The 11,056-nt window shown below is 48.8% G+C and overlaps 1 protein-coding gene across 2 annotated transcripts in view; it reads left to right on the top strand.

Annotated features, from left to right (window-relative positions):
• Nucleotides 1-10,715, top strand: part of GFRA1 (GDNF family receptor alpha 1) — a 185,830-nt gene extending 175,115 nt beyond the window's left edge. For both annotated transcript variants that reach the window (XM_036335867.1, XM_036335868.1), the window contains 2 exons: nucleotides 3,035-3,088; nucleotides 4,302-10,715. In XM_036335867.1, coding sequence (XP_036191760.1) covers nucleotides 3,035-3,088; nucleotides 4,302-4,457 — 210 coding nt within the window. In that variant the 3' untranslated portion in view covers nucleotides 4,458-10,715. The remainder of the gene's footprint in view (nucleotides 1-3,034; nucleotides 3,089-4,301) is intronic.
• Nucleotides 10,716-11,056: the final 341 nt, after the last annotated feature.

Consider the following 11,056-nt stretch of genomic DNA (forward strand, 5'->3'; position numbering starts at 1 on the left):
CAGGCTGCTCAGGCTTCTATAAGGGCCTCATGAGCCAGGTTTTCTAAGGTGGACTGTGGAGGCAGCTTTCTGACCTCGGGGTCATTGGTGGGGTTCAGACTGTATACAGGACCAATAAGCATGCAACCAGCCTGACATGCGCCTGGCTAGAGTCCCAGGCTCTGCCCCTCCATCCGCAGCTCATGGACCCTGAGAGGCGCTGGACGTCCAGCCTGTCACTCTGCCTGGAGCTGGTGGCATTCTGTCTGCACAGATCAGACTCACAGACCTTCCTGTGGTCCCTGCTCAGGTCTGTACCAGACCGCTCCGTCGGAAGCAGAGCACTTCAAGGCCTGTGTGCGTGGACCACTAAGCCTCTGGAGTGCTACATGCATCTGTGGGTTGGGAAACAGGAGAGACGGCGGTCCCCCAGAGCATCTGGAGGGGCCTGGCTGTCCATTATTACTTTTACTCAGTATTTCATCCATTTATGCCAACCTGAAGGGTCCTCCAGGCCAAAGGAGCTTGGGGCGGCTGCCTCCAGATTTAGTGAAGCCAGTGGGGCTACAGGGAGACAAGGCCAGAAGGTGACCGTTTCCTTTCCATAGAGGCCACTCTGGGGGAAGAAGAGACTGTATAGACTTGGAAGTGGTCTAAATCAGCGGTCACCAACCGGTGGTCCCTGGACCACTGGTGGTCTGTGAGGTCCGAAAGGTTGGCGACTGCTGGTCTAAATGCATCTTCCCACGTGACTGAACACTTATCCCAGCCACTCCCAGATGGAGGGCAGGAGGCTGGGAAGTTAGACCTGTGCACGTCTATCTGGTTGTGTGCCTGTAGTCCTGTACACAGATGAACGCTCAGTGACTAACGAGGACCAGAAATCTACCTATGGAGGTCCATAGTCCGCCTAAGAAAACCTATTAAGACGGGAGACTTCTAGTGTATCGGTGGAAGCATTATACCAGTACTTCAACAGGCACCTGATGTAAGACGTACAGCTGGTAAGTATCTAGGTCAGGAGTGGGCAAACTTTTTGACTTGAGGGCCACAATGGGTTCTTAAACTGGACCAGAGGGCCGGAACAAAAGCATGGATGGAGTGTTTGTGTGAACTAATATAAATTCAAAGTAAACATCATTACATAAAAGGGTACGGTCTTTTTTTTTTTTTTTTTTAGTTTTATTCATTTCAAACCGGCCCGCGGGCGGTAGTTTGCCCACGGCTGATCTAGGTTGTGTATACAATGAGGAAAACGCTGGGTGCTGTGATAATGATGCAGACCCAAGTCGGAAGGAGGCCGGCCTACCCTTGGGACTCTTAGAGGCCACTGTGGGCAGCGCAGCTATGGGCACAAGTCCAGAAACACGTTGAAGTTGTTATGTGTTCCAGATTAGAAGTCAGGCTGCCTTCTCTGCACATTTGAGTGAACTTAGTTATGCAAAGGCCCTCAGCAAAAGTTTGTGTCTTTTGTAGATTATGGCCTAGGAAAGAAAAGACAGAATGTGATGTTTTAGGGTCATTTTGGTGTCTGGGCCCAATTCCAATTTATTTCTCAGACAGAAATAAAACACGTGAAGAAGTTCTACACGTTTTTCTCTGCAGGTAACAATGCCATAGACCAGATTTGCTATTAATATAGATTAAAAGCAGGCTTCGGAATAAGGTTCAATTCCGCTTCCAATTTCCCCTCTGATCTTCTTATATAACATTTAGTGACCTTTGAACAGCCTGGGGGTGCTTTCCAGTGTCTTACTCTTGATGCCTGTTTAAAGGTTTCCATTTCACATTCACAGCTGGCATATGCAAATATAAGTAAAAGATTACGATGCCTCCCAAGTAGCATTATGGCCAATAAATTACTCCTTGGGTAAAGATGCTATCATTTCAGCCCGTGTGTCTTCAGTGAGTTGCAGAGTCTTCCTATAGCAGGCCCGGGCGTGCCTGCCAGTGCCATTCCCACGGGACTGCTTGCCCAGATGCTCCTGATTCTGGTGTGATGCCCAACCAGGTTCATCCTGGTGGCGGTCCTGCGAGGGGTTGTGTGGGTTTGGGGGGCAGGGAAGGCATGCCAGGGTTCCCTGGGAGAAACACTGTAATGTAGGAAAGAACACAGTTTTGTTCAAGATTTTTAGAGACCTGCTCTGTGTCCTGACTCCCAAGTAAATTGCTGTGTGGTCTTGGGTAAGTCACTTACCTTCTCTGCACCCTAATTGTTTACTTTTGTAAAACAAGGAGGCTGCACCTGGTCAGCAGTTTTCATTGCAATTGTGTGAGTAATGGAACCTTTCCTTCAACTCGGTTCTCAGGGGCAACCCAGCGGAGACTTGTTCTGGTTGTATGGCATTAGGGAATGTATAGCTTTCACAGCTCAGCCCCCTGGCGACTGAGTGTTAAGAATGCTGGATCGGGCGTCTGTTATGCCCGCACAATTCCTTGAGGAGATCTGTCTGAAAGACCACCTGTCCCGTCGAGGCAGTGAGTGTTTTACTCACCAGAGGGCAGCCCCATGGGCCCAGGGACTCCATCCTTTTGTTCATATCGCCATAGGCCCTGCCCTGGAAAATAGCTTGGTAAGTGTTGACTGGAGCGATGAATAAGCAAATGAACAAACAAGTTTTAGGAGCACCTATCTCTACATTACTAATACATGGGGATTTTTATTGCAACATTTGTACGTTGAAGGTACGTCCCAGAAATTAACATTCAGAAACATGAGTTCAGAATATAAGTGACTTCAAAACTTGGTCTTTAGTAATAACCTCATCTTGTGGTTCCTCTGCTAGCCCCAGGGAGCTATTGAGCCTTTGAAATGGGGCAAGTCCGAATTGATACGTGCTGTCATATTTGAAGGCTTGGTATGGAAAAAAAAGAATGTGAAGTACCTGGATCATTTTATATTGATTATCTGTGGAGATGGCAAATATTGCATTAAATAAAATGTTATTAACTTCACCTGTTATCAGTGGCACCCTAGACAGTTGATTAATGGATCATAGTAATTACTCTTTCATATTATGTAGGAGTGATTTTATGTGTGTTTGTCTCTCCTCAGGCTCAGAAGCTGAAATCCAATGTATCAGGCAGTACACACCTCTGTCTTTCTGATGTAAGTTGTATTTCTTTTCGGGGTCTCCTTGCATTATGGATACAGGGCCCCTGGGGCAGGGTATGATGCGAAGGGCTCAGAGACAACATAAGTTTCCGGTCCAGAAAAAAATGTAAGGCACCTCCACGTTCCTCTGGCCTTAGAGCAGATGCAGCCATTGGATAAAGTTAGAACCAAGTAAGGGACCTGGGCTCCTCACCTCAGAACCGGACCCACCACGAATACCATTGTCCCAGAGCCACGGGCACATGCTATCATCCGGTACAGAAAAGTACTCTCACTGCTCACCGGATGTCCTCTAGCTCCAGTTCCTTTCATTGCCATAGCAACCCAGAGGTATCTGGGGCAGCCACGTTACTCTCCCCAATTTATAGGTGAGGAGATGGATGATTCTGTCATGATCCTGGCTCACTGTGGTGAGATGCGACATAATGGGATTGAGCCGGTGCTGGAGGCGGGAGGGAGAAATGCATCCTATGGAAGGTCAGCCATGCTGACTAGGAGGGGGCAGGTCCGGATTGACACGTGCTGTGTCATAGATTGAAGACTTGGTATGGGGGAAAGAATCTCAGTGGTTTTATATTGATTGCATGTGGAGATGGCAAATATTGGATTAAATAAAATACGGGAAGCCTGGGTTCTGGCTTGGGCTCTCCTACAAACCAGCAGGGCAGACTCCTTCATCTACAAAATCTAGGCCAGTGAAGGGCAAGACTGCCACGGCCTGCTCTGAGGATCCCCCCGATGTGATCTGGGACCCCTCTCTATATGAGCCGGTATTGACCTGGGAAAGTGTTCTCAGGTGATTCTTCCTGTCCTTCTTCCATGATGGGGAGGGTCAGCCAGCATTCCACCCCAGTCAGTGGACCCAGAAGGACAGGGTTCCATGCTGAGTAGTTACTAGGGGACCTGGGAAGTGGAGGGGGGGGGATGGCATTTCACATTTCCCCCCGAAGTGGATTTTAAAATCCGTAACAGAGGAGCAAAAATATAAATGTTGAGCAGTTTGCCAGAAGTATCTAGTTCTCAGCCAGATTCATGATGCTTCCCCTACAACCACAAGCCGGTGAATTGGGAAGCTCTGGGCCAGCTTTGATGAGTGACAGGAGCTAGTTAGGGGCTGGGGGTGAGAGACAGAGAGATGTGTGGTTAAACACACGGGGATGGAATGAACCCACATGGTGGATGGTAATGACAGCATTCTCTCTTACAGCGTGATTACGAAAAGGATGGTCTCGCTGGTGCCTCCAGCCACATAACCACAAAATCAATGGCTGCCCCTCTGAGCTGCGGTCTGAGCCCACGGCTGGTTCTGGTGGTAACCGCCCTGTCCACCCTCTTACCTTTGTCCTTGGCAGAAACGTTATAGCTGCATTTCAAGAACGACATGGACCTGTAAAAAGACAAACACCAAGTTATCTGTTTCCTGTCCTCTTGTATACCTGAAATTCCAGTTTTAGGCGCTCCGTTGAAACATTGCTCAAGCAGTTTCATCCAACTGAAACATTTTCCTTTTTTTTTTTTTTTAAGAGAGCTTCTTGTGATCCTTAGGGCTTCTGTGGGATTCCCAATGCAGTGCTACATTCCAAACTCAAAAGGCGTTGTGGTACGTTGTATTGTAAAGGGACAGTTTGTACATCTGGCTGTAAAGCGAAAGGGGGCCAAGTTTTTTCATGATGATGATTTTAACCCTGCCCTTTACTCGCTAGCGAAGGGGTTAGTGTTGCTCAAGAACCTTCCCCATTTCATGTGAACCTTCCCCATTTCATGTGGTGGCTTTGATTTCTGATGACATCACTGCAGCCTCACAAGCTTTTGGGTCACAAATCAGAGGTTCTCCTCAAGAGAATCCTTGATGGACTTTATGCAGACGAGCTTGTACCAACGCTCGCCTTTCTGTGTGTTCTAGCCCTTTCCGCGCTCACGTTTGTGTTCCGTAGCCAGTTCTGCTCTCTCCTACAAAACCAAAAGCACCCGTCACACCTAAAGGCGGTGCCTGGCTTCTAGTGCAGACAGAGCGTGCGGAGCGTGGGTGTGAAGCCTCGAGAGCCTCAGTCATTGACCTCCCTCTCCTGAGCCCTACCCACGCGAGAAGCCCTCCACTAACAAGCGCCCCACTAGCTGAAGCATCACTCTAGCCTCTTTCCATGTTTGATCTTCTGTGTAGAAAACAATTTACTACTAAATGATTTCAACTGTTGGCTTTCTATATTTTGAAAGTAATGACCTTGTCTCCATTTTTTACTGATGGTTTAATACGAAACACACGGAGCTTGTTTTCCTCCCCCTTAAGTAGGGTTAGCTCCGACACTCACGCCCTGAACAGCCCTTCCCAGGCCGATCCCGAGGGGCCCTGTGCTTGAGCAGAGAGCTCTGCGTCACGTTGCTGCGGACAGGAGGAGGAGACAGCGCAGCCAGGCTCGTCTGTTATCATTTCTTGTTGAAATGCATGTGCACACCTATGAGGAAACCGGTGGCCACTGGAAAATATTCTGCAATGGCTGATGGCACCCTTGCCATTGCCGTAATCCAGTACCTTGGTTTTCACATTGCCTGACAAGGCAGCTTTGTTTGGGACAGGAGACGGGGACATGCTACCCTCTCTGCCAAAGCGGGTCCATGCCAGCGTTCAGAGTTCTCTCCGGACTGCGGTGGCTTGGCCGCTGTTGAGAGCAGTTTGGGCTGAAGGTTATCAGGAACCTGCTTGCATTTGTTCTACATTCTCCAGGGCAGACCATGACTGACAATGCGAGAAGGAAAGATTTGTGGATCAAGGTCAACACTTGGCACAGAAACACAGAACAGGACTCTGGATATAGGGCATCTGGCTTGTGAACGGCATCTCATCTTCCATCGTCCTCTTCCCTTAAGGAGACCCTAGCGTGTGCTTGGGAAGTCTGGTTGGAATGGCGCGATTCAGAATCTGCAGTGATTGGATGCTGGTAGCCACGTTTCTCCAGAACCAAATCGAAAAGAGATTCCATCTTTGCAGAGTGCTGGGAACATCACTTTTCTTGTCATATCGGTAGAGGGGCTGGAGGAGGAAGCCACGGTACCTATGTCATGCTGATCCCCTTGGCCCACTGATGTTTGCCTTGTAAGAATTAGTCACATTACTGGGGTTGGAAAATCTTAACTCCAAGCTGAAGGCATAGTCTTTTAGCTCTATGGGTGTCTGAAGTGCATTTATAGCCAAATGTTAATAAATATAAATGGATAATACTAAGAACCAACTTCTTTTCACTTCAACATGTTTTCAAGGGAAACTCGCCAAACAAATTGGATTAGTGAAAAGTTTCCTAAATACTTACTTTGAATAAACCCATTAAATGTGTCCAAATATTTGGAATTCCAGTCATCTATGACAGCATAGCCCGTACAAGGCATATTTTGTTTTAATTAAGATATCCCTGTGTATCTACACTGGACTAATTGCATGTAGGTCTGATTCCATGTGGTCTACTGTGGAAAGCTATTGATTACTTCTGCAGGAAACAGCAGCTCTAATTAGCTTCAGATGACCCAGAGGAGAGGGAGTTATCAGGGCTAACAAGGGGACCCTATACTGAAGAACACATGGATGTACAACACATAAATTAAATTTTGAAAAGCCGCATCTATCACCAACAAAGATCTCATTTTTCTTCAGCGATAGAAGCCTATTAGAGTTACCAAATCCTCAATTTGAAAATAAATTGCTGATTAAATAGCCGGGGTGGGGGAAAGACAACACATTAGAGAGCTTCTTACACCATCACGCCGAGCACGTGTTTCTGCCATTCGGTGATCTCAGTTGAGCTCAGTGGCCCTGACACCCCATCCTGTGCCCCGGGACAGGAGCAGGCAAGCGACTTCAATCTTTTCCATGCCTGATTGTCTTTTTCAGCACTCAAAGCAAACATCATTCACTACCTCTTGTCTTTCAGTCCCTGCATTTAGGGAAGCACCCAATACACGGGCTGTCTGCTGAGGCTCGGGCCTTTGGCAGAAAGCAGCTCATTATAGTTGACTTTGACAAAACCAACACTGTCATTTCTGTCCAGGTCGACCATGACTCCCAGATCAAGGCTAGCCACACCCAACGTAGTTCAGAGAAAAAGGAAAGGCACGTTCGCCAAACCAATTAGAAGCACATTCATTCCACTTCGATGTTGAATCTCTTTGGCTAATCTTTGTTTTGTGTGTATTGTTAATAGAGCACAGGAAGGAAGGCGTGCACAATGGAGAGAGGGAATGAGTTCAGAAAGCCACCTGAATCTGTATTTTTCCACATTTGAATTGTTCGAGTCTCTAGTAGAAAACATGTAAGTTGGGAACTGCATAGGTATTTTTCACCAAGTATAGCAAACTGTATCCCAAATGCGATAGGAGTGTGGTTTCCATTAAAATGAATTGTTAAAAAAAAAACGTGTTTATCCTGTAGTTAAAAATGTCTTAGAAGCCGTGTGTCTGAGTTCATCAAATACAGGGCAGGGCTCCCCCAGGGCTGTGTGGCCTTTGGTTTGGGGTGTGTTAAGACTGTTCTTGTCATGCGCACGCTCTGAGGATGGGTCCTCTCCAGCTGCGTCCTGCCTCCCACCTGCCTCTTGTACAAACCCTAAGTCCAACTCTCCCCACACTCCAGCTGCTGCCCTAGGGAAGTGGGAGCAGAAGTGTTTCGAAGTCAGTGGCAAGTGCTTGGGGAAGGAGATGTAAGAGCAGAGGGAGTTAAAATAAATCAGCACATTCTTTTCTCAGAATCCGGCATAAATGTATTTCTGCCGTTAGTTTTTACCAAAGAGCGGCTTTGGAGGAGCTGTCTCTTCAGACATGTGTTTTCATTCATGTAGTCAGGCATGTACTACTTCTTTGAGTCTAAACTCTGGGCCAGAAAAGACCTGCTGAAGCGAGTTCCCATATTCTAGTTCTCCTTCAAAGCTGTCCTTGATCTCCTGAATTCATACCCCTGTGATCTTTGTTGCTTCTGCTCTTTGATAAAGCAAATGAGATCATGGGAGACCCGTCTTTTTAAGAAAGACCAAAAGCAATGGCAACAGGCAAGAGGAAATTGCGAATGGCCCAGGCACGGTCCCAGCAGAAGGGCCGATCTGCACTGACCTTGAGGAGTTTGGAGAGAGGAGGCGAATCGAGGTGCAACAGGACACCTGGGTGGGTGACGATCATACAGTCCATGGATGTCCCTTACTGATCCAGATAGGAATCGTGTCCTAACAAAAGAGCAGAGTTCCTTCAATTAGACAAAAGTGTCTCTGGGGGAAGCAAGCCTGAACTAATACCTGGATAACAGAGAACATGTCTTTTTAGAGATTCAAAAAGAGTAAAACAGCTGGGAATTGGGTTGGACATCCTAAGAAGCTAAGTTCTTCTCTTATTCCTGAGACAGGCTTCTCATGTATAGATCGGACACGTCTTAAGTTTGACACAGCTTTTATTCTCACGTGACCATTTGTTTTCAGCCTATTGTCTGGAATTCTTCATGAGGGCGATGCCTCCAAAACACACTCTCACTGCAGAGGCCTTAAATCTGTGGGTTTCGCCACTGCCTCCAACCCGGGGGGTAATAGTAGGACATTTCATTTCACAAGGATAGTGGCTGACTCAGTTCTCTTTCCTATTGATTGATGCCCCCCACTCCCTACCCTTGTCACGTATTGCCTGAATGTGTAACACGGTCCGTTCCCATCAATTCCTCATCCTCGTCCCTCTAAATGTAGTCGGACCCAACGGCTTCTTGTTCCAGCAGAGGCCTTTTTTACACGTAGACCCTGGCCTTTTGAAGGTGGAGACGCCTTTCTTAGGAGCCAGGAGATCTGAAGATGATACTAATCCCTGAGTAGGAAGTTCGGCCATTCGACATCTCCCTGAGCCCCCTCCTAGCTCAGCCTCACCTGCTGCAGCCTCTGCAGGCATCCCTTTCTTGCCCGCTGCTCTCTGATGAGCTCCCCTTGCCTCCTGAGACGGCTCGGGGTGTTCATTAGGATGCGCCACCTGCACTACTGATGGCTCTGAGACCCAGCCCGGAGGGGTGGGGACGGCCCACAGACCCTGCTGTCATCAGCTGCCTGCAGAGAACCGCAGCCCCCCGAGGTCTCCAGCTCATTTGACCAGCGCAGCTGTGACTTCGCCGTGTGCCTCTGGCAGGTGCCCACATCGGCATCTTGTCCCACTGCCACGGGGAGTTTATTCTTGCTCCAGGGCAGCCGCCAAGCTTGGCACTGGCCCCCAGTGAAGGTTTGCTCTGGATTTTCTTCTCTTCATCCCAGGCTGGGCTTTCTTACCAGTCCCCGTCGTCTGTTTTGTAGAAAGTGCCAAGAGACTGGCCAGAGACCATGAGCCCCTTCCTTTGTTTTAACATCTCTTCCCACTCACGCAGCCTCCCCTGACAGACAGCGCGACCCATCGTAAGTACTTAGCACTTGGCAAGTTAGAAAACTTTGGGAACTCAAAGGGCTTGATTCTGTAAGACGGTAACAAGAACTGGCCTATTTGCATCGTCTTGATGGCACCTGAAGGCCCCTCCTGAGGTTCTCAGACCTCCTGGCTCCAAGCAGCTTTCTACACGCCCACTATTTTCCTGGTGAAAAATGAAAAACTAGCATGTGTCCTAGGAGGAGCTGAGCGTGATCAGAAAGGCTAGGACCCCAAAGCGGGTGGACAAATTTCACGGGAAGTTAGCCAGCGAGTCTGCTGATACTTTAAATCTGAGACCAGGATGCTGGCAAGTAAGCAGGACCACTCCACCAGTCCCAGCCCAACCCCAGGGATGGAATCTGAGAAGCAAACGCAGGTGCTTACCAATTCAGTGCATTTTTTGAACATCTACATTAGTTGAGCGAACCATCCTTGGGAGCTGAAGGTCCCCCAAGGGTCACCTGAGAAGATGGGGCCCTCTGACAGCAGCTTAGACACCCACCTTTCCCAGAGTGGCAGAACCCTTCACTTCCGTATCCTGGGGAGAATCAAACTTCTCTGTATGAATAGTCACAAAACTATTGCTCAGATTCAGCCTCTGAGAAGTCTGTTTATATGCGTCCAACCACCCCCCGCCCAGCTCCACCATATGGGGAAGGCAGACACCCGCCTCAGCTTGAGCCTCCCAGGCTGCCACGGAGAACCGGTGGGAACGCACTATGAGCCTCAGGGCCGGGAGCGTGGCCAGGTGGACCTGCCTGTGAACTGTCCCAGCCATCAGGTCCCAGCCACGGTGCAGGGGACAATGGGAGACACCAGCCTGCTGTAGCCCCGGAAAGCAAACACTCGGCAGTGCCCGCTCAACATGGCAAAACCGTGAATGAGCAGTGACCCCTGGTACCCGGCAGACGTGACATCACAAGGTTAAAGTAGGATGAAGAATTGGAACCACTGATGATGGATGCCCTGCGTATGGCAACCACGGGGCTGTTCCCGGAGGTGAAGGTCTGTCCTCTTGTCACTGCGGCCGGCCGGCAGGGTGTCTGTCGCAGGGACAGCTGCAGGCGAGTGCTCCCGGCCTTCTCGGCACCATGGCGGGTAAGCTCCCTCTGCCCCAGACGCTGCGGAGTGGTGGGATCCAGCACCTTCTTCGGCGAGCAAAGCGTGCTCGCTCTGGACTTTGTTTTGTTTTTTTTATTTCTTAGCTTTAGCTAAAATGTGCAGGGGGGGAGGGGGGGAGGATAGAAATGATAGCACCAAATCCCAGAAATGCCCTGCCTTAGTTGGCCAAGGCCTTACGGCAATCAGACATTTCGGCTGTGCTTTTTTGGATTTAGAAATAGCTGATCGTCCTCGGAGGGTTGAAGCAACTGCTTCGGAAAACTTGAAATCCAGGGCCTTATCGTTCTCCTAATTATCTATCTTTTCTCTTCTCCTCTCGTTGTCCCCTGAGGGAGGAGGGAAAACACTTTTCATCATAGAGTTTGCTTTAAAGAGTTTTCTCATCTCCTGCGCCTGATCCCTTGATATTGAAATTATTTTCTCCTGTTTAATCCG

Source organism: Myotis myotis, unplaced genomic scaffold (assembly GCF_014108235.1).
Source record: "Myotis myotis isolate mMyoMyo1 unplaced genomic scaffold, mMyoMyo1.p scaffold_m19_p_15, whole genome shotgun sequence".
NCBI classification, from domain to species: domain Eukaryota; kingdom Metazoa; phylum Chordata; class Mammalia; order Chiroptera; family Vespertilionidae; genus Myotis; species Myotis myotis.